Raw genomic sequence first — 21,144 nt, forward strand, 5'->3', positions numbered from 1 at the left:
TCTTCATGCCAGAAAGCCATCAACTCCTGAGTAATAATCTACTACGAGGACACGCGCTTTGCATATGCCGTCTCCCTCGAGAAAAAACATCCGTTTCTTGTACTAATCACGGCTTGTTGCTTCCTTGACCCGCTGCAAGGCTTAAAAACTGGCGTTGTTCGACGCTGGTTGCTGGGCAACCAAACTCTCGCTAATTGGCCAAGCTCTCCCCATACCAAAATACAACATTGTTCTTCCATCCATCTTCCCTGACGATGTTCCCTGACGCGACGCATGAACTAAATTTCTGGTAATTTTGTCCTGGACCAGATCATGGACACAATCGTCGCGTAAAACATCTCTTTACTCCTTCACCAACTAATCACCAATTCCTCACCGCTTCGATCGTTTCTTCGCCCAAACGCGCCCAACGTCGCTCCAACAATAACATGGCGGCTGCCTCACCCACGCCCATGGGGAATGGCCTCGTTCGGAGGACCTCGCAACGACAGGGCCTCAGGAGACTTCCATCCAGACAGGCCATGAATCACAACGAGAGCTTCTCTGCTTCCTCGGGCTCGTCCGCACCCAACGGTTACCACCCAAAGCCACAGCAATTCCACGATGACAGCTCTGAAGACGAGATCCCCGTACCTATGAAGCTCAGCGCTCTCACCAAGGCACTACTGAATGACGGTGCCCCCGAGTCTGTCCAGCGACCTCCATCCCCCCCTCGAACAAGAAGACGTACCAGTGCTCTGAACGCGTCGACCTCCTCAGCCACAGAAACCCGCCGACACTTGAGGTCCGGAAGCGTCCAGGCCCACGACCAAAGGTCCTCAAGACCGACTAGCCCAGCACCTGCAAGTCGAGATATAAGTCCTGTCAGGAAGCGCGTTGTCCGCTTGAGCAACACTCCTCAGAGTCTCAACCAGATGAAGCCCACCAAGCGACGATCAACCTCGGTGTCTCGTTCGACAACGCGATCCCGGCCCCGGAGCCGCCCTGGCAGTCGGGACATGTCCTCTGATGAGAGACATGACTCTCAGCAGGAGATTAACACCCCAGCACAAGGTGGACGCGTCGTGCGGATAAATGCTGGGTCTCCTTCAAACCGAAGCCGCGTCTCCACTGGTCCTTCTTCAGGGAGGTCGATGGAACGGTCTGTGCTGGACAAGTCTGCCCTTGACATGGACAATGATCAACCTGAAGAGCCTGCCACTGTCGCACGGAACCCCCCTCCCTTTCACCATGGCAGTGTTTCCCGATATCCATCCACAATCACCAGGACTCGACCCGAAGATAACCCCAACCTACAGAGCTCGATGCGCATTAAGCGTGTCGGAAAGGTTGCTGGAAGCTTTCTCAGTGGACCAGCCCGGCGAGGTCGCCGACGACAGAGTGAGGAGGACGGCGAGGTGAACGGAGATGGCGAGATCGTGTCAAGCCAGGAGCCAGAGAGCCAGCCTGCCGATGATCAACTCGCCCCGTCTTACTATGGTGATGGTATTCGGGATTTCAACTCGGGCAGCCCAGTGAGCGGCAGTGCAGCTGCTAGGGCAGTTCATCGAAGGAATGCGTCAAATCTCGACTTGCGCATGGGTTCTGCGAGAACATCTCCCCGAGAACCCTCTCCCCGACAGCCCACACCAGAGCCAGTACCCGCTCCTGAGCCAGAGACCAAGCCAGAGCAGAATGAGGAAGAGGAAGAGGAAATCCACTATCGCCTCCCTGCTCCTCCTCGCCCTGAGCTGCCCTCTGGTCGCGACCAAGAGAACAATGCCCCGCCAAGTTACAAACGGACCAAGCCTTCAGTCGATGTGCTTCTGGACAAGATACCCAAGCGACCTGCGAGTGTCGACCCTGCTGCTATGAGGGCAGTTTCACCCGAACGCAAACCATTGGCATCTATGGCCCGAAACACTCCTCTTCGCCACGCTCCTCCGCCCCCTCCCAAGATGTCTGTTCTTGAGGCTGCCACAGCAACTGCGGGTGCTGCCACGACTACCCAGGCGAAGCAGCGACGCAACATCCTGCGAGTTAACGGAGTGGCTTACACTCGACTTGATTGTCTTGGTCGTGGTGGCAGTGGAAAGGTGTATCGAGTCGCGGCCGAGAATGGCAAGATGTTCGCCCTCAAGCGAGTCTCATTGGAGAACGCCGACGATAACACCATCAAGGGCTACCTTGGTGAGATCGACCTATTGAAGAAGCTTGGCGAGGTGGAACGCGTTATCAAGCTGTTTGATTGCGAAATGAACACTGAAAAGCAGATTCTTACTTTGGTAAGCTCACCCCGTCCTCGCTTCTTCGGAACCAGACTTGCTAACGTTGTATATAGCTTATGGAGATTGGAGAGCTGGACTTTAACACCTTTTTGCGGAAACGATACAACCCCGAAGCCGCCAAGTTTGATCCAGTTTTTGTGCGGTTCTACTGGAAGGAGATGCTCGAATGTCTGCAGGCGGTTCACCAATGCGATATTGTTCATTCTGATCTCAAGCCGGCCAATTTCGTCCTGGTCAAGGGTCAGCTGAAGCTCATCGACTTTGGTATTGCCAACGCTATCCAGACGGACGAGACCGTCAATGTACACCGCGAGACACAGGTTGGCACACCCAACTACATGTCCCCCGAGTCCCTCATGGACTCCAACAACCCCCGAGGAGGCCGCATGCCTGGCCGGCCCAAACTTATGAAGTTGGGCAAGCCTAGCGATATCTGGTCCTTGGGCTGTATCCTCTACCAGATGGTGTACGGCCTGCCCCCGTTCGGCCACATCGCCAATCAAATGTCGAGATGCCAGGCCATCATCAACTGGGATCATGAGATTGAGTTCCCTTCACGTGGTATGGGAGGCATGTCCGTCCCACCTTCGCTTATCCGCACCATGAGACGGTGCCTCAACCGAGAGCACCACATGCGACCAACATGCGAGGAGCTGCTTCATGAATCGGACCCTTTCCTTTATCCTGCTGAGCTTACCGACAAGGCTCTTCCCATCGACGAAGAGCTGCTTGGTAGAATCATTCAGAGTGTGGTGACGAGGTGTCGAGAGCGGATGCCAACGGAAGCCGAGAGCATGAGCGTTTGGCCGCAGGCTTATTGGGCCAGCGTTAAGAAAGCCATGGCCGGCAGGATGTAACAAAGACGAGGCATATTGTTTAAGTTGACGAGGCGCAGCCTGCTGCTGGATGAACGAGTTTTATGACCAATTTGAACTTAACGGAAAGATGGCATTTCATAGCTGGGTGTTTGGGAGTACCTTTCTTGTCTTTCGCTGCATAACCACATGCCTTTTTGTACTGAGAACGTACGCACTTGGGGAGTCTTGTTGTAATAGGGATGGGCTCATGATAGAAATGGCGTCCAGAACTGGCCCTGCATTAGGGCAGGTGAATCGAGCATTTTCTGCCATCCTCGTTGTACTCGTGAGCTTCCGTTGTCTTTGCAAAAGGTGCTTTACTATGGTACAGCCAGCTATGTGCTGGTAATGATACAGCGTATCGAGGCATTGGCCGATTTTATACATGTCCAACGTCTTCTTTTAGGTTGAATCAGGTTCCCAGCAGTTGCCCCGTTTCATATCCCACATAATTCTGGCATTCATTCAATGTCCTCCCCACCGTTGATGTTCAACTCCGAGATCCGTAGGATGGTGTATCGGTGCTTGCTCTTGGCCTGTCTCTTTCTCCGCTGTCTCCGCTTCTTCTTGATCTTGATCCGGAGGGGTTCGGATTCGGTGCCGACGACGGTGGCCCGACACTCAAAGACTCGCTCGTCAATGTGAGGGGCACCCTTCATGGTGTAATCCCTGCTGCCGAGGACGCTTGCGCGATTCAAGCGCAGCACGTCACCTGGGACGACGCCGGGCATGCGGAAGGGCAGACGGACCTGGTCGCCTTCGCGGACAAGGTAGGGGAAACCGTGGATGTGGACGGTGATGTAGTGGTCCGGCTGCGCGGCGAGGAACGGTAGGAGGGTCTTGACAGAGTCTTCCATGGGCTTCGGGGGCGGAACCGGATGGCTCTTCTTAAAGGCAAGAGGTCGAGTCTCGTTTGCTGTGGGATTGGCGGCATTCTTGATGTGACGCTCGGGGACGGGCTCGACGATAGGTGCTGTGGTGTTGAAGGCGCGGGAGCGAATTGGCAGCAGAAACGAGGCGGGGAGTCGCGCGCTGGGGGCTCGAAGCTCCAGCGCGGAGCGGAAGAGTGCCCTGCTCATGATGGACCGCAGTGCCGTTCGGGCGTGAGCACTATTGCTGGTCAATTGGCGGGAATTGTCGTTCGGTCGTTGGATACCATCTCGAAAAAGTTCATGGTGGTTGCTGCAAGGGCCGGCCGGATAAGGGTAACGCCGAGCCCCGGCGCCGCTGTTTGGACGCCAGCGCCGCCTCCCGATAAACCGCCGCTTTTTTTTTTGTCGCCAAGGGAAGTTTCAACATCACATCCGCGCGAGACAAGATTAAAGTCCCTGCCTGGGCGACACCGACAATATGGTATGCATTGAATTGAAATTGAAGATGGATGAATTGCTGACTCCTTGTAGCCTCAGAACGAGTACATGGAAAGGTGGCGTAAGCTGCACGGCCGCCGCCTCGATCATGAAGAACGAGTTCGAAAGCGTGCTGCCCGTGAAGGCCACAAGGCCTCGCAGGATGCTCAGAACCTGCGCGGTCTCCGAGCCAAGCTCTACCAGCAGAAGCGACACAAGGAGAAGATCCAGATGAAGAAGGCCATCAAGGCCCACGAGGAGCGCAACGTCAAGACCGCCGACGAGAAGGAGCCCACGACGCCCATGCCCTCGTACCTGCTGGACCGCACCAACCCCTCGACGGCTAAGGCGCTGAGCAGTGCCATCAAGAACAAGCGAGCGGAGAAGGCGGCCAAGTTTGCGGTGCCTCTGCCCAAGGTTCGAGGTATCAGCGAGGAGGAGATGTTCAAGGTGGTCAAGACTGGCAAGAAGGTGCAGAAGAAAGCCTGGAAGCGAATGGTGACGAAGCCCACCTTTGTCGGACCCGACTTTACGCGACGCAACCCCAAGCACGAGCGCTTCATCCGACCCATGGGTCTGCGATACAAGAAGGCCAACGTCACTCACCCCGAGCTCGGCGTGACGGTGCAGCTGCCCATCATCAGCGTCAAGAAGAACCCCCAGAACCCTCTTTATACCCAGCTGGGCGTCCTGACCAAGGGTACCGTTATCGAGGTCAACGTCAGCGAGCTGGGTCTGGTGACTGCCGGTGGAAAGGTTGTCTGGGGTCGATACGCCCAGGTCACCAACAACCCAGAGAACGAGGGCTGCATCAACAGCGTTCTGCTGGTCTAATGCGACGCACGACCGACGGACGTGTGCTGGAGATTGATTTACTGATGTTCAGACTGCATGTAACGGCGTCAGGGCGTTTTTGGTTACCACGCGAAAAGAAAAGGCTGCGTCAGATGGTTGGTAAACGGGTTGGTTGTCGACTGAAGATTCCCAGTTGCGATGAAGAAGACGCACTCGAGTTATGGGCCATATCCTGCTTCTGGCGGGACATGACAAAGGTCATAGATAGATATGAATATAAGAATTGGTGCTTGAACGGTGTTGAACGTTGGGTTCGTCACTGTTGGCACACGTCAACCAATTCATCCGCCTTGATGCCTGAGACCGTGTGAACTTGTCCCAAATTGAGTTGAAAAAGGTACCTGCAGCCGCGTTGCCCGGGCAGATGCACAAGCTCGCAGTTGCTTATTACTTGGCACCGTCCAAAGGCTCTTGCAAGTCTCAGGCCCGTGTAAGATTGGATCCTGGCATCGTCTCCACGGTGGTTGATCCACAGGGTCTCGATCTCGCCCCCAGGATCCAGCCAATGGTTGAAAAGCCGCGACTCGCAGAAAAAGAAGCAGTGGAAGGAAAAGAGAAGTTGTCAGGTGCCACACCAGCTGAGAAGCTGAACGGGACAGACGCGGCGACTCAGGTCAGCGGTACTTTGTGCTTTGTATCCAGGCTGCCAGATTTGAGCTAACCGAGAAGGTGCCTGGTGCCGAAAAAGGGTCCCTTCCCGGTCCCTCCTTCTTCGCCGCCTTCTCTGTAATCGGGCGGTGACGGCGATAAATTATTTTCTGCCCGAACTAAGAAAATCGCATCCATCTCTTTGTGGTCCTCCCGCCTCAAGTTGTTATCCTTGCTTGCGACTCGTCTTTCTTCCTTTTTTTCTCCCTCCTTCATACCCTCCGCTCAACACCAACAACAGTTTCTCTATTCTCTGGTTCAAACGGCCAGAGCTTTAAAAAAAGGTAGTCAAGATGAGCGGCGACAAGATGGAGGTCGAGCTGGCCGAGCAGAAGATGAACTCGATGGAGCACAGCGAGCAGCATTACTTTAAGAGGTTGGTTTACCTGACGCTTAGGATCAGAAGGTTGATTGTGTGCTAACACTGCTTCGCAATATAGCTACGACCACCATGGTACGAATGCCTAATCTTCTTTTCTGCTATAGAAAAGAACCCCCGAACTTTGAGAGAGAACCTCTTTGCTGACGACGATTCTTGCACCGCAAAAGGCATCCATGAGGAGATGTTGGTATGAGCTTCCCCTCCCACTCCCCCGCAACACCAGCGCTGGCTCTCGCGCTGGCGCTGTGTTGCGCGATGCAATCACCCGCTGACCAGGTTGTTTCCGTGACTACAGAAAGACGAAGTGCGCACACGATCGTACATGAACGCCATCGTCCAGAACAAGCACATCTTTAAGGACAAGGTCGTTCTCGATGTTGGCTGCGGTACCGCTATTCTCTCCATGTACGTCCGAGAAGGAAATCCTCGATCCTGCCCCTCGTTGAGCCCCGCGCTCGCACAGACGATATTCTCCCACTGCTGCTTGGAGGGGAACAGGCAGGGATGGGAGTAAAAGACGGAATATATATTAACGCTGGATCTTTGCAGGTTTGCCGCTAAGGCCGGTGCCAAGCATGTTATCGGTGTTGACATGTCCACCATCATCTTCAAGGCCCGCGAGATCGTCAAGGCCAACGGTCTCTCCGATAAGATCACCCTCCTCCAGGGCAAGATGGAGGAGGTTGAGCTGCCCTTCCCCAAGGTCGACATCATCATCTCGGAGTGGATGGGTTACTTCCTTCTCTACGAGTCCATGCTCGACACTGTTCTCTACGCCCGAGACACCTACCTTGAGAAGGATGGTCTTATCTTCCCCGACAAGGCCACTATCTTCTTCGCTGGTATTGAGGATGGCGACTACAAGGATGAGAAGATTGAGTGTGAGTTTTCCTGGTCCGCGATCTGTCTACCAAGCTAACTGTGCCCAGTCTGGAACGATGTCTATGGCTTCGACTACACCCCCCTGAAGGCCACTGCTCTGTCTGAGCCCCTTGTCGACACAGTGGAGGTCAAGGCCGTCGTGACCGACCCCGCCCCGGTGCTCACTCTGGACCTCTACACCTGCACTACTGCCGACCTGGCCTTCCAGATCCCCTTCAAGCTTAAGGCTAACCGTGACGACTTCATCCATGCCCTCGTCTCATGGTTTGATATCGACTTCACTGCTTGCCACAAGCCCATCCGCTTCTCCACTGGCCCTCATACCAAGTACACCCACTGGAAGCAGACCGTCTTCTACTTTGAGGACGTCCTCACCGTCCAGGAGGGCGAGGTGGTGACATGCAACCTCGATGTCAGGCCCAACGACAAGAACAGGCGTGACCTTGACATCCAGATCGCCTACGACTTTGTGCCCGAGGACGGCAACCGTTCTTCCAAGGGTCACATGGTGTACCGCATGTGCTAAAGTGCTTTTTTTTTAGCCAAAATACTTTTCGCTAACGATGACACGAAACACGGGGAACTGAGCGGCAAGGAAAATGATGGGAAGGGGAGTAGATACATTTGCAATCTCGGGAGCTGTGTACAAGGCGGCTGGCGTCTTACTTGCATCTTGGACGGGGAGGGGATAAAAACACGTTTTCTTGATACCTAGATGAAGAGAAAACCATCACTACGAGGGAATGGCGTGGCTGGTTATTGACCCCGTTACGAGTGATACCACAACTTTCAGCACTCCGGAGCTACCTAGTCTATAGATCGATTGCTTCAACATGATGGATTACATGCACTTTGGTTGAGTCTCTAGTCAAGCTGACTTTTGAAACATCCATTGGAACCTCTAGCTGTGAGGAAAATGGCCTTGATGAGGGGTATCAGACAGCCACCCGCTTCAGGTGGTAATAGTCGCACACTGAACCGTTGATGCAGGTGGGGGCTGCAAAGACGTTTATTGGCTGGAGCCTCACACCGTCGGTGCGGACCGGTATTCCCACCGGTCACGTGTGTTCGTGTCTGCCTTCACCTTGTGCTCCAGATCGTGAAGCATTCAGCGCGTCTCAATCCATCCACAGAACAAAAAGTGCCAAGTCTCGACTTGAGTCACGCGTATTCTCATGTCCATGCCGACATCTTTTTGGATCTGGATTATGGAACCACCAAGAACCTGATGTTTTTCATCTGGTCCCGCCTCAAGCTGACAACATGGACGACGCCGACTGTGCCAACCCCCAGTTGCTGGCCTGGGTTAAAGAATGGCTGGACCTGGCTCGCGAACGCAACTCCAAAGGCGTAACAACCTACAGAAACGCCTACGAATCACTGAAAGCATGCCCAATCACGTTTGAACACCCGGCAGAATTGCAGCAGCTGAAGGGATTTGGCCCCAAACTCTGCGAACGCTTGGAGGACAACCTCAAGAAGTACTGCCAGCAAAATGGCCTCCCGATGCCCCCACATCCCAAGTCTCGTAAGGCGGCGACATCTGCTGGAGGCGATGATGGTGAGGGCTCTGCAAGACCCGCGAAAAAGGCCCGTAAGCCCAAAGCATATGTGCCGTCCTTTCGATCTGGAGCCTTTGCCTTGGTGATCGGCCTTTCAACCCTCGACGAGGATGCCTCTGTTGGAATGACCAAAGCAGAGCTCATTGAGGTTGCTCAAAATCATTGCGACTCTTCGTTCACAGCACCCAGTGACCCGACAAAATTCTACACCGCCTGGAACTCGATGAAAACTCTGGTGCAAAAGGAGTTGGTGTATGAGAGAGGGCGGCCACTACGGAGATACGCTCTGACGGATGAAGGCTGGGAAGTTGCAAAGCGAATCAAGGAAACCGATCAATGGCAGTCTGAGACAGGAGGAGTTGGGGAGCCGACATCAGCACGGCCCGCTATCGCCACCTTCCAACCTGAGCCTACTTCTCGGCCAAGATCGCCATCTATCGAGGCTGCTGAGCCTACGCGAGTGCCCTCAGAGTACCAAAATGTTGTGTCTGATGGACCAGCAATACCAGACGACAGCTCACTACCCAGCTTCACACCAATTCGCCTCCCACCAGGGTGCTTCTCTGTACACCTGCTGCTCGATGTTCGCGAAGTTAGGGCAAAGACAGATCGCGACTATATGCAAGAAGAGCTCGCCAAGCAGGGAGTGAAGCCAATCATGCGGAGCATGGAACTTGGTGATGCCCAATGGATTGCAAAATGCCACGATCCCAACCTCCTTGCGGCCCAAGGTGCTGAAGGGGATGAGATTGTTCTGGACTGGATTGTCGAGAGAAAACGCTTGGATGACTTGATTGGAAGTATCAAGGACGGCAGGTTTCACGAGCAAAAGTTCCGGCTTAAACGTTCTGGTGTCAAGAAGATCATCTATATCATCGAAGAGATCACCATAGACCCGGCATCAATTCAGAGGTATGAAGAGGCAGTCCGGTCAGCAATTGCTTCCACGCAGGTTGTCAATGGTTACTTTGTCAAGAAGACGGCCAAGATGGACGACACGATTAGGTATCTTGCTCGGATGACAAGGATGCTGAAACGGACATATGAGAGCAAGCCGTTGAACGTTATTCCCACTCGGGTTCTTACATCTCAGAACTACATGCCGTTAATGTCTCATCTGAGGGAGTCGGCACCCTCATCGGGCTGGTACATTACTTACCCAGCCTTCTCATCTTTGGCTTCCAAGTCTGAGTCGATGACTTTACGAGATGTGTTCCTGAAGATGCTCATGACAACAAGAGGCGTCACGGGAGAGAGGGCGCTCGAAATCCAAAAGCGCTGGAAGACGCCATACGAGTTTGTCAAAGCCTTTGAGGCATGCGGGACTGGTGAGCAGGGCCTGAAGCGCAAGCGGGACTTGGTTCTTGGCCAGACAAGTCATCTTGTCGGGCGAAAGAAGTTCACCAAAGCCCTGAGCCAGAAAATTGCCGAAGTATGGGGAGATGCATGAGAAGGCAAATTGGGAAGGTTAGGAATCATGATACCCAGGATATGATATTGAAACGATTGAATACTTTTCAAGACTTGGCTCCCAGTCCCCGTGCGACGATTCTCTCGACAATCTTCTCGATGAAGGGGAATGAGGCGGCAACACCAGGCTCTGAACCAGGAACACCACCCAGAGACTTTTCAGCGTACTTGGCCATCATGTCGACCTCGACGTTGACTGTGTCGCCCTTCTTCTTCTGAGCCACCACGACTCTCTCCTGGGTGTAGGCAATGAGCATCACCTCCCACCATGCCTCTTCATCATTGACCTGAGTCACAGTCAAGCTAGTGCCATCAATGGCAATGAAGCCCTTGTACACGATGTACCGCAGCATATCCTTCCGTGCGGGCTGGAAGCGGAAAGTGAGGGCATTGCCGTCCTGCTCAACGGACAGGATCTCGGCCGTAGTGTCGACATGTCCCTGGACAAAGTGACCGCCCATCCGAGTATCAGCACGGACAGCACGCTCAAGGTTGACATTGCTGTTCTCGACAAGAGTGCCGAGGTTGGTGATGCGCAGTGTCTCAGGAGCGACGCCAATGGTGAAGGCCTCGGGCGTGAAGGAAGTGACTGTGAGACAGACGCCGTTCACAGAGATAGAGTCACCATCGTGGCAGTCGGAGAGGAGTTGTGACCCAGAAGGGATGGAGATGGTCAGGGAGGTACCCCCAGTAGAGTCATTGGTGTCGAGCTTGGAGACAACTGGGACGGATGAGTTAGTTGCCTATATCGGGATACTGGACACTGGGCAAGACTGACCTCCAACTTCCTCTACGATTCCGGTGAACATGATGGATAACAAGGTATTTGCCGCGGTAACCAGAAGCTGTACTGTATGATGCAGATAGGTAGCAAGCCTCTATGTATTCCGTGCGATGACAAATGGTCCAATGAGTAACTAGGACCAAACAAGGTGGACGATGCCGGTGATGTCCCACTGTGCCCCGCGCCTGCCCCGCAGACGGTGGAGGTTGAAAGCCGTTATCGATAACGCCCCAAATTTTTTCAGTCGCCCACTCAACCAGGAAAGCAAGACACAGGTTGACGGGACTGCATAGAGCACATCAACCCGGAACCATTCGGGATAAGAAGAGTGATTCCCATTCTTTTTCAGTGTCTGTTTTTCTTGCATCAGATACCCTCTTCAATTCCCGAGCGCATATTTCCACGAACCTCGTTTCCCTATTCATTGAGCTACGGCTCATTCAGAGGTTCAGCTAATCCATCCATCTCACCTCTCACAAGCTCCCCGCTCCATCGACGAAATCATGGCGCCCTCGAGACCCGACAACAAGACCTCAAAGCCGGACATTGCCAAGCTCATTATCGATGCTCAGACTCAGCTCGAGATTGGAAAGCTAGATGAGGCCGCTACCCTCGCGCAGCAGGCCCTCGATGCTACCGGCCAGGGCGGCGACTTTGAGCTCAGCGCCGCGAACCTTCTCGGTACCATCTTCATTGAGTCGGGCGATATCGATGAGGCCCGAGCTGCTTTCGAGCGCGCAGTCTTCCTCGACCAAGATGGCACCGCAGATGAAAAGATTGGAGGCGGCGCCGAAAAGTTCCTCCTTCTCGCCCAACTTAGCGAGGAGGGTGGCCTCGACACTGTCCAGTGGTTTGAGCGCGGAGCTGCCGCCCTCCGAAAGCAGATCCAAGCCCTGACCGAGATTCCACGGAAAACCCCCGAGCAGCAGCTTGCGTTCAACGAAAAGCAGCAGAAGCTCGGCGGAGTCCTCTGCGCTGTTGCCGAAGTTTACATGACTGACCTGTCATGGGAGCCCGACGCCGAGTCGCGCTGCGAAGCCCTCATCACCGAGGCCATGCTCATTGCCCCCGCGTCGCCCGAGACATGGCAGACGGTCGCCAACGTCCGTATCTCGCAGAACCGCGCCAACGAGGCCCAGACCGCCCTGCGCAGGAGTCTTGAGCTGTGGCAGGACCTTCCTCCCGAGCACCCTGGCGTCCCCGAGTTCCCAACCCGAATTGGTCTCGCTCGCCTGCTACTTGAGACCGAGCTGGAGGAGGAGGCTTTGCGTGTACTGGAGCGCCTGATTACAGATGATGATTCCAGTGTCGAAGCCTGGTATCTTGGCGGCTGGTGTCTCTACATTACTGGAGAGAAGCTTCGTGCGGCTGCCGCCAAGCGATCGAATGGCGCCAGCGGTGCTGACGAGGAGTGGAAAGAGGTCTGGAAGTCGTCGCGGCAGTGGCTCACAAAGTGTCTGAAGCTTTTTGAACTCCAGGATTATGAAGATGAACGACTTGGCGAGCACGCAAAGGAGCTACTAAAGAACATCAACAAGGAGCTCGGTGAGCCTGCAGAGGGCGAGGAGGACGAGTGGGAGGACGCGACTGACAATGAGGATGAGGATGCTGAGATGCAAGGTTAAAAAAAGAAGAAGCTGGTGCCGGACTTGGATGGAATGAATAAAAGGCATTTAGACGGCGTTTGGGAAGATAAATGGACATGTCATGTTTGGAGGAAAATCTTGTAACCTCTGGTATATACGTAGGTAGTGGAAACTCGGAGGGTTTCAACCCGAGATCTATATCAGCACCCATGATATTGGGCACTTTTACGGCAACTGTATCTAGACAGCTTGTCTCTGCCGCCTCTTCTCTGCGTATTTTGTGTCATCTCATAGCAGGCTATCTGCTTTTTCATAGTATCCAAGCCCAAACTCCAAGTAATGCACCCCGCCACCGACTCTTTCTACGCCTCGACCTTGAGCTTCTCGACGGCCTCGACAGGCATGTCGTCATCCTCCTCTTCACCTTCACCCTTGCCGACGAGACCTCTCTCCCAGAGCTGCTTGCCCGTCAAGCGAGCAGGCTCCTTGACCTTGGCCTTCTTGAGCTCCTGGAGGCGCTCATCCTCCTCACGCTGCCTCCGCTCCTCCATCTCCTTGAGGAAGCCCTCGCGCCACTTGAGGAACGTCTCGGGAGTCACGGCGGTGCCATGGAACTTCTTGTTCTCTTCAGCCTCGGCGGCGAGGAGGGCCTCCTCGTGGGCCTTTTCGACAGCGGCCTTGCGGTCCTGGACGAGCTGCTCGGCCGTCTCCTTGAGCATGGAGACTAGGGTGAAGATCATGGCCATGCCAAGATTCTCCTGGATGGTCTCTTCGAGGCTGGAGAGGAGTTGGTCGCGGTCATCGGCGACATTGAAGTGCTCGTGGGGGGTTGCGTTGGGAGGGGCGAGGATGTCGAGGTGGGGAGGCTTTTCGGGGTACTCGTCTGGGTAGCGAACCTGGAGGAGCATCGTAGGGGGTTCCTCGTCTTCTTCATCGGGGATGTCCAGAGCGATTGACACTCTGAATTCAGTTTCAGAAATGTCTATAGATGTCTTGTTAGAAGGGAAGATGATGGCATTGGGGTTTGTGTGGCCGCACCTGTGATCTCCTCTGGAAAGATGGACTCAAGCACCTCGCGCTCTTCAATCTGGTCTTCGCGCCCCATGTCGACGAAATGCCTCAAGGGTCTTGAACTATAAAGTATCGCCTGTACTTTTGTCGCACTCGAGGCTCTTGGGATGACGACCTAACGTGAGTGCTCATGAGAGTGGGGAGGTTTCCTGGCGGCGGGGTGCACGACAGAATGGGACTAGCGCGGTACTGACCGCCCGGCAGTTTGAGGTGAATCTACACCACTAGATCTATTTCTAGCTAAGCGTTGTTGCTGCTTTAAGGCTCAAATCTTTTATGAACATCTGAGACTCAAGAAATGTCCAAGGCTCAGTCAAAACAAGCATATTTAATTTTGATACTCGACTACCGTGCTATTACTTTTGTTGTCTCATGCCATGCCTCAGATCTCATGTACTGTGTCCCTTTCCCCACATCGGCACCATCCCTGTGAGACTCGATGCAATCTATTACTGACCAATAATTGCGAACCCTGATCGCATGTTTTTGCTCTTTCATGTACTCCGTCCGGGCCGATCAATCCTCGCACCCTTAGAAGCAGACTGGCAAGATGGGCTCTTTGCCCGTCAACCCCTTTGCCGCGAGTCTCACAGCTCGCCTGTTGAGGTAGCCCTGGTACAGCTCCTTGGGGATCCGCCTCTCCTTGTCCTCCCACACCTCGTAGCCGATTTCCCCCCAGACCCGGAGCTGGTCCATGAAGTTGTCTCGCGGCTTGACTTTGCGTCGAGTCCTGACTTCGGGGAGGATCACGTCCAGGCTCTCGCCGCGGCGGCGCATGAGGTATGCTATGGCGACAGAGGCGGAGCGGGACATGCCCAGACGGCAGTGGATCAAGATATTGGGCCCCTTGGTTGGCGCTTCGCTGGGCGTTGAAGGGGTTGAGTCAAAGTCGAGATCCTCTGAGAGAAGGGACAAGGGTGAGCGTGGCCGAGATTGGTAGCCGAGCTGTAAGTCGATGAAGGCACAAATCTCGTCCAGAAGCGTGAGAATGTCCATTGTCGAGTTGTCTAGGCAAGGCACAAACAGATGGCAGTCTTGAGGCACAATCTGTCTGTTCCTCGGGCTGTTCCATTTCGCATATCCGCCGTCGAGGAGAGAGACGATGGCCGTGATGTTGTGGTGCCTGAGAACATTGCGATTCAAAGAGCTCGCGACGTTGCCCACAAAGATGTTGGGCGCGATCTCAGAGATGGAGGGAGGGTCCAATTCGTCCATATCTGCCATGTCTCGAGTGTTCGACTTGTATGAAGCTTAATTGAGTCTTTGGGATGAAGATTGTTGGTTTCCCAAGTCCCCCAGAGTCAAGGCTGGGATCGGGAGGGACTGGGCGGTTTCATCTTGCATGCAGGCTCTCCTCACGTGCAGCAAAAGTCTTTTGTGGCAACATGCAGGACTCCCGTGAGGCAAGACTGTCTGCCAATGGCCTTATTTTCCTGTGTCTATTGTGGCACCCGGTCGAGACTCCTCAGGGGCGAGTTGATCTGCCGGCTAGAGTTGACTCTTGTGCTCGGGAGTTGATCGGCATCGCCAATACTTGATGGATGTTCCTCTCTCTACCAACTGCAAGTGAGACATTACGAGAGTGTCTCGGCGTGTTTCCTTCGGAATTTGGTATATATTTGCTTTTGATGCACATCATGACTGATGTATAGGCAGCTTCTGTGATGAGCCAGGGCAGCCTGGTGCGGAGCAAAGGATTCATAATGAGATGGGGATACAGAATGGAGTGATTTTAAAAGAGGTACAAAGACTGCCTATGAAAAGGCTGATCTGGTAACTGCATAACGAGTCTTTGCTCAAACATGGATAGGTAGCCAGACTCATAGACTGCCCCACTAACAACTTGCCTCATGGATCTTCCTGGTCCCTGATCCTAGATAAATATCATTGTTCACGATCATTCAAAATAATTCTAGACGCTCAAAATAGGTGAAACAAAGTCTTTTGCTGCAGTTCTCACGGTTTCTTGACTATCTACCTATTTCTCTAAATACTCGCTTTCTTGGGGCATGAATGCACAAACTGGTAGAGAGGCTCTCTCAAGAGCTAGAACTCGGCAAAACGACCTACTTTTATTGGATATATAATAGAATGCAATCAAACATCTGTGAAGGAAAGAAACATGTTTCGGATAAATCAATCATAGACATAGGTAGGTATCATCTTGCAGGAGGACTATCAAGGGGTGCACGTGACGAGCTCTTGCGCTTGACTTGAAAAGTGGAGCCTCTCTTATCAGCAACCAAAGCGGCAAGAACTCATCCTTATCGGCTGGTTCAGAAAAAAAAGTTGCTGGGTCTCTCAACTGCGACTCTCCATCCAACGATCTCGACCCGGACAAGACCACGACAATGGCTACGAAAACCGCGGAAGTTGGCAGCAAGCGAAAGTCCGCTCCTGGCGGAAAGGCCAAGCCTGAAAACCAGGCTAAGAAGTTCAAGATTGACAAGACCAAGTCCAAACGAGCGCCTGCCAAGGAGCCTGAAGATGGTTTGGAGGACTCTGAGGATGGAGGTGTCGATCTGAACGAAAAGAAGGAATCCAAGCCTTCCGATGGAAAGACTTTTGAGCGAGGCATGTTTCCAATCGTGATCAAAGCTATTGTATAACTTGCTAACTAGCCAACAGGTCAAACCTCGCGCGAATCTCATGCGAAGCAGAAGCAGCTTGCTCAAGAGCGCAAGGCCGCGAAGCCTCTCGCTGACGAAGTTCAACGTACAAAGAAGCTGTGGGAGCGCCTACGACGGAAATCGCACGTGCCCAAGGAGGAGAGGCAGACTCTGGTCGACGAGCTGTTCACCATCATCAATGGGCGCATTCGCGATTTCGTTCTCAAGCACGATGCCGTGCGAGCTGTGCAGACCGCCATCAAGTACGCGACACCCGATCAGAAGAAGCAGATTGCCCGAGAGCTCAAGGGCACATACGCCCAGCTTGCCGAGAGCCGATATGCCAAGTTCTTGATCGGCAAGCTTCTGGTTCAGAACGACGAGGAGATTCGCGACATCATCATCCCCGAGTTTTACGGAAGAGTGCGCAAGTTGATCAACCACTCCGAAGCGTCCTGGATTCTCGATGATATCTACCGAGGCGTTGCGACAAAGGAGCAGAAGGCTATTCTCCTCCGCGAATGGTACGGCCCCGAGTTCTCCCTTAAGGAGCTTACCAAGGACACGGAGCCCACGGCGGATCTGAAGACCATTATCGAATCCGAGCCCAGCAAGCGAGGCCCTATCATGAAGAGTCTGGTTGAAATGATCAACTCGTTGGTTCAGAAGAAGTTGACGGGTTTCACCATGCTCCACGACGCTATGTTCCAGTACTTTTCCAACACCCAGCCGGGCACTGAGGAGTTCTCGGAGTTTATTGAGATGGTCAAGGGAGATGAGGGCGGAGATCTTCTCAAGAACATGGCATTTACTCGCAATGGCGCCAAGCTCACCTGCTTGCTCCTTGCCTACGGATCTTCAAAAGACCGAAAGCAGATCCTCAAGACTTACAAGGACACCTACCTCCTCATGTCGGGCGACCCCTTCGCTCACCTTGTTATCCTGACGGCGTACGATGTTATTGATGACACCAAGCTCACGGCCAAGACCATCTTCCCTGAGCTCCTGGGCGAGGGCGAGAACATTGCCCAGAACGTCGTTGCCGCAGCCAACAACCCCTTTGCCCGGACGACCATCCTGTATCTGTTTGAGGGTCTGGCCAAGTCTCTGTTCCCTCCTAGTCAATCATTCGATGTCGAGCTCCTCAAGGAGGTTCACGAGATTCGCAAGACGACAAGTAAGAAGGACGAGGACGCTCGACGCAGCGAATTGATTGCTGCTGTGTCGCCTCAGCTCGTCTCTGCTGTTGCAGAGGCTTCGTCAGAACTAACTGCGACCGCTTTTGGTTGCCAGTTCATCACGGACGTGCTCCTCTCGGGCGTCGGTGACAAGAAGCAGGCTCTGGAGGCGATCGCAGAATCCGCCAGTGGAGATCCCAGCCAAGAGCCGTCTGAAGATGGCTTGCAGCCTCAGGTCCACATCTCTCGAACGCCTCACGGTGGTCGGATGCTCAAGTCACTGATTCAGGGCGGCAAGTATGACAAGGCGGCCGGCAAGATCATCCCTGCCGACCCGCCCCTGGAGTTTTCCAACATTCTCTACCCAATCATCAAGGAGCACATCCTCGACTGGGCAACTGGTCCCAGCTCGTTTGTTGTCGTCGGTCTCCTCGAGGCCGGCGACTTTAGCGAGGCGGATGCGCTCAAGAAGACTCTTAAGAAGAACAAGAAGGCCCTAGAGCAGGCGGCGACGGAGGAGACGGTGGAGCAAAAGGCGGCTCGCGAGGCACACGAAGCTGCGCCCAAGGGAGGCAAGAAGGGGAGGAAGAAGGGCGACAAGCCTGTTGGTAATGCGGGTAGCAAGCTGTTGTTGGAGAAGCTGTAGGAGGATGAGTCTTGTAGACCAGGTTAGAGTCAGGTTTCTTGCATTTGGCGTATAAAACTAGGTGTTTTCAACAATGATATCACGGACAATGTCATCTTGGTTTGATCGCGTCCTGATTTGAGCTGCCGAAGAAATCTGTTCCTGGCCGGCCCAGTCTGGGCTGTCTCGCATAAAGAGGCAGCCTTGTCACACACATCTGCAACCAGACCACCAAAGTAGTACGAGTGAGCAGAGGCTTGCTTTACATATGTTCTGGTAGATTCTCTTTTTTTCTACGATTTGAGTTAATGTTATAGAAGAACAATGGAAGTGGGCTCGGTCGAGCTATGCGAGCTCTTCTACGATTAGGGGGTGATTCACTGTCGCTGATGCTGTATGTGCCCCTAACGCAGAGCAATTTGGAATTACGCTTCGTGCAGCTGCCTTTGTGCTTTGTATCTCTATAGTGTAGAGTCGAGGAGGGAGGACAAGGAAAAGGAGTGTAAGAGCTTGGACGGGTATCGTGATCTATTTGGGAGCATTCGTGTAACATTGTCACTCCCGAAAAGGAAAAGGCGTAACCAGAATTAGACGTTTCATGTTGCTATTGATGCAAGGGAGAGAAAATTTGGGGGTGAAATGCTGATGTTAATAGGGGAGTCGATATCGACGGGAGTTGCTTTTACAGCCTTGGGCAGTGGCGAGCACTGCAACTGTCAAGTTGATATTGCCTGTGCGACTTCTTTCTCTCAATTCCAATCCGAGTCTCTCTCTCAGCATGCACCTCTTTGCATTTCCTATGATCCATCCTGATTACCTGTCACAGAGCCTCGGTACTCCTATCCTTCTCCCCTAGAGGAAACACTTGGCCGAGACTCGGTCCTACGACTCGTTTGCTGTGAAGAGGGAAAAGGGAGGAAAACAGTTACTCGAGGCGTCATCATTTGCTACTGTTTTCTTCCTTCTGTGCTCTACGGGCCGGTCGGCGAGATTTGGCCGGCAGCTGTCAACACCTGGCACAGAAGCTGAGGCTACCTACACCTACGGCACCAACATCAGACGAACGCCTGCCTTCCTTCTCCTCCGTCACCAACACAAACGTGACCTCCGACACCATCTCCTCCGACTTCATCTATTTTCTCGTTTTCCACTTCGCCCTGATGCCAAATCCCAAAGCAATATCATCGGCCTTGGGCGCTGCGACCTTTTAAGTACCAACCGCCCTCGGGTTTCTCCTCAGATTCACGGCAGCTGCGACCTGCTTGTTGCAAACTGACCGACTGGTTGCCAACGGCACGTCGCTCAAGGTCACAAACATGGGGCCCTTGCTCTTTTTCCCTTTCTCCCCCCTTCTCTCTTCCTCTATTGTTCTCCATAATCGACTGCTTCCACTCTGTCTGTGTTTCCTCCCCCTGTTTGTCATCATGGGTGTTACCAGCGCCGCTTCCACCACCACCAGATGCAAGCCTGGCGAAGAGCACTGGGACTGCAGCCCAGACATGGACTGGTCCGGGTGCTGTGATTACGATCCGTGCCTCCCAGGTGACGGCTGCATCTTTCTCAACATGAAAACATCCTTCCTGGAGTTCATCACAGAGAGCGGGCATAAAACCAAAACCGGCATGATCACGAGTACCATAACCCGACCGACCACTACAGCCGACGAGGAGGACTTGCCATGGTCGACCATCTCAATCGACGACTCGACCCAGACCGATGATGCAACTGCGACAGAGACAGGGACAGAGACAGAGATGGAGGAATCAGCTTCGAAGAGCATGACCGACTCGGGCACTACCCGCACGATCCCAAACCCGAACAAGGTCACCGTTACCAAGCACACTCTCATCATCACCGACAAGACACCGGAGTTCTTGCCTGAGGTCAGCACCAGCTCCTCTTCTTGGGTCGATGAAGGCACCTGGCCAACATCTGGAAGCACTGGCATAGGTTCCCCGGCTCAGACGAACGATTCAGATCCCTTTGCTGGAGGTGAGGGTGACAGTTCGCTCCCGACGGGCACCATCGTCGGAGCAGCTGTTGGTGGTGCCGCTGCCCTGGCCATCTTGGCCGTTCTTGTCTTCGCTCTCCTTCGACGTCGAAGACTTAACCAAGACAACTCTGGCATGGCCGATGGTGGTGACGGTAATGGCGAAAAGAACCAGTGGCTGGGCTATGGCGTCTCTCCCCATACCACGGGAACTCGAGAGGACCACGATCCCTTTGCACCTTTTGGAGGTATGCTCTGACATTAACAAATGCCTTTGACGCAATCATGTTGACTCTTTTCGCAGGACGGGCTGACCGAACGGATGATCCTTTCCGGCCACCGAGCAACACATACGAGATGGACGGCACCAGCAACGTCCCAGTTGAGCTTCCTGCAGTCAAGTTCAGTGACGCCAGAGAGGATCCTCGCCCACGGTTTCACCCACAGGCTCGCCCACAGGGTCGCTCACAGTCTCAGCCACAGTCTCAGTTTCACTCAACAGGCTCCATGAGCGCCACGCCTTCATACGGACATCCCGTTCAGCCTGCAGGTCCTGTCGATCCACGGGCCAATCTCAATGCCTCGCTGAGGGAACGGCAGCAGCACACATATGTCAACCACTGGAACCAGTATCGCGCTCTGGGTCAGGATGAGCGTTAGGAAATGCAGGGAACTAGTTATGGAAAGGGAAGGGGAGCTGAGGGGCTTTGGCGTTGAAAGGTGGCTTTTGACAAGCATTTGCTGGCGTTGCACGTCGTCGATAATACCCCATTTTTCTGTACGATACGGCTTGGTATTATGGAACGCGAATAGGTTGAAACAAGAGCCCATGTGGCGTAGATCTACCCTGCAAGACGCCTCTCTCGTCATGTTGATGATAAGCAACTTCTTGGATTGGACCAAGAGGAGATGCATAGACACTCGGGTCTTCGGCTCTCCCGCTGCGGCCCGCTCTATAGCGGAGCCGGGTGAGCATCCGTATCTGCTGTATCACTCTCGCAAGCTCGCAAGCTGACAATCTTACAGGCC

The 21,144-nt window shown here is 53.8% G+C and overlaps 11 protein-coding genes across 11 annotated transcripts; 7 read left to right on the forward strand and 4 right to left on the reverse strand.

Moving 5' to 3' along the window:
* Window positions 1–428: 428 nt before the first annotated feature.
* On the forward strand, window positions 429–3,124 carry LRP88_08080 (serine/threonine/tyrosine protein kinase MPS1; the record flags this gene model as incomplete). The annotated part of the gene is made up of 4 exons (XM_083244590.1): window positions 429–1,238; window positions 1,299–1,581; window positions 1,669–2,264; window positions 2,321–3,124. The coding sequence occupies 4 exons, from the start codon at window positions 429–431 to the stop codon at window positions 3,122–3,124; spliced, it is 2,493 nt and encodes an 830-aa protein (XP_083099084.1).
* Window positions 3,125–3,585: 461 nt separating this feature from the next.
* Window positions 3,586–4,203, reverse strand: LRP88_08081 (mitochondrial 54S ribosomal protein bL21m; the record flags this gene model as incomplete). Its single annotated transcript, XM_083244591.1, has 1 exon — window positions 3,586–4,203. One exon carries the CDS (start codon window positions 4,201–4,203, stop codon window positions 3,586–3,588), a length of 618 nt encoding a protein of 205 aa, XP_083099085.1.
* A 271-nt stretch (window positions 4,204–4,474) lies between these two features.
* On the forward strand, window positions 4,475–5,307 carry LRP88_08082 (rRNA-processing protein NSA2; the record flags this gene model as incomplete). Its single annotated transcript, XM_083244592.1, has 2 exons — window positions 4,475–4,477; window positions 4,528–5,307. The coding sequence occupies 2 exons, from the start codon at window positions 4,475–4,477 to the stop codon at window positions 5,305–5,307; spliced, it is 783 nt and encodes a 260-aa protein (XP_083099086.1).
* Window positions 5,308–6,269: 962 nt separating this feature from the next.
* Window positions 6,270–7,766, forward strand: LRP88_08083 (protein-arginine omega-N methyltransferase HMT1; the record flags this gene model as incomplete). The annotated part of the gene is made up of 6 exons (XM_083244593.1): window positions 6,270–6,352; window positions 6,417–6,430; window positions 6,526–6,545; window positions 6,654–6,763; window positions 6,908–7,239; window positions 7,288–7,766. The coding sequence occupies 6 exons, from the start codon at window positions 6,270–6,272 to the stop codon at window positions 7,764–7,766; spliced, it is 1,038 nt and encodes a 345-aa protein (XP_083099087.1).
* Window positions 7,767–8,503: 737 nt separating this feature from the next.
* On the forward strand, window positions 8,504–10,252 carry LRP88_08084 (crossover junction endonuclease MUS81; the record flags this gene model as incomplete). The annotated part of the gene is made up of 1 exon (XM_083244594.1): window positions 8,504–10,252. The coding sequence occupies one exon, from the start codon at window positions 8,504–8,506 to the stop codon at window positions 10,250–10,252; it is 1,749 nt and encodes a 582-aa protein (XP_083099088.1).
* A 67-nt stretch (window positions 10,253–10,319) lies between these two features.
* Window positions 10,320–11,081, reverse strand: LRP88_08085 (riboflavin synthase; the record flags this gene model as incomplete). The annotated part of the gene is made up of 2 exons (XM_083244595.1): window positions 10,320–10,993; window positions 11,051–11,081. The coding sequence occupies 2 exons, from the start codon at window positions 11,079–11,081 to the stop codon at window positions 10,320–10,322; spliced, it is 705 nt and encodes a 234-aa protein (XP_083099089.1).
* A 478-nt stretch (window positions 11,082–11,559) lies between these two features.
* LRP88_08086 (ACL4 family protein) lies at window positions 11,560–12,681 on the forward strand (the record flags this gene model as incomplete). Its single annotated transcript, XM_083244596.1, has 1 exon — window positions 11,560–12,681. The coding sequence occupies one exon, from the start codon at window positions 11,560–11,562 to the stop codon at window positions 12,679–12,681; it is 1,122 nt and encodes a 373-aa protein (XP_083099090.1).
* Window positions 12,682–13,004: 323 nt separating this feature from the next.
* On the reverse strand, window positions 13,005–13,747 carry LRP88_08087 (RWD domain-containing protein; the record flags this gene model as incomplete). Its single annotated transcript, XM_083244597.1, has 2 exons — window positions 13,005–13,624; window positions 13,681–13,747. The coding sequence occupies 2 exons, from the start codon at window positions 13,745–13,747 to the stop codon at window positions 13,005–13,007; spliced, it is 687 nt and encodes a 228-aa protein (XP_083099091.1).
* A 497-nt stretch (window positions 13,748–14,244) lies between these two features.
* Window positions 14,245–14,928, reverse strand: LRP88_08088 (protein-tyrosine phosphatase-like protein; the record flags this gene model as incomplete). The annotated part of the gene is made up of 1 exon (XM_083244598.1): window positions 14,245–14,928. One exon carries the CDS (start codon window positions 14,926–14,928, stop codon window positions 14,245–14,247), a length of 684 nt encoding a protein of 227 aa, XP_083099092.1.
* A 1,136-nt stretch (window positions 14,929–16,064) lies between these two features.
* Window positions 16,065–18,146, forward strand: LRP88_08089 (armadillo-type protein; the record flags this gene model as incomplete). Its single annotated transcript, XM_083244599.1, has 2 exons — window positions 16,065–16,287; window positions 16,342–18,146. The coding sequence occupies 2 exons, from the start codon at window positions 16,065–16,067 to the stop codon at window positions 18,144–18,146; spliced, it is 2,028 nt and encodes a 675-aa protein (XP_083099093.1).
* Window positions 18,147–19,549: 1,403 nt separating this feature from the next.
* LRP88_08090 (uncharacterized protein) lies at window positions 19,550–20,775 on the forward strand (the record flags this gene model as incomplete). The annotated part of the gene is made up of 2 exons (XM_083244600.1): window positions 19,550–20,363; window positions 20,420–20,775. 2 exons carry the CDS (start codon window positions 19,550–19,552, stop codon window positions 20,773–20,775), a joined length of 1,170 nt encoding a protein of 389 aa, XP_083099094.1.
* Window positions 20,776–21,144: the final 369 nt, after the last annotated feature.

The sequence above is a fragment of the Fusarium phalaenopsidis genome, assembly GCF_050370095.1.
Source record: "Fusarium phalaenopsidis strain FUZ10S chromosome Unknown contig_32302, whole genome shotgun sequence".
Lineage (NCBI taxonomy): Eukaryota > Fungi > Ascomycota > Sordariomycetes > Hypocreales > Nectriaceae > Fusarium > Fusarium phalaenopsidis.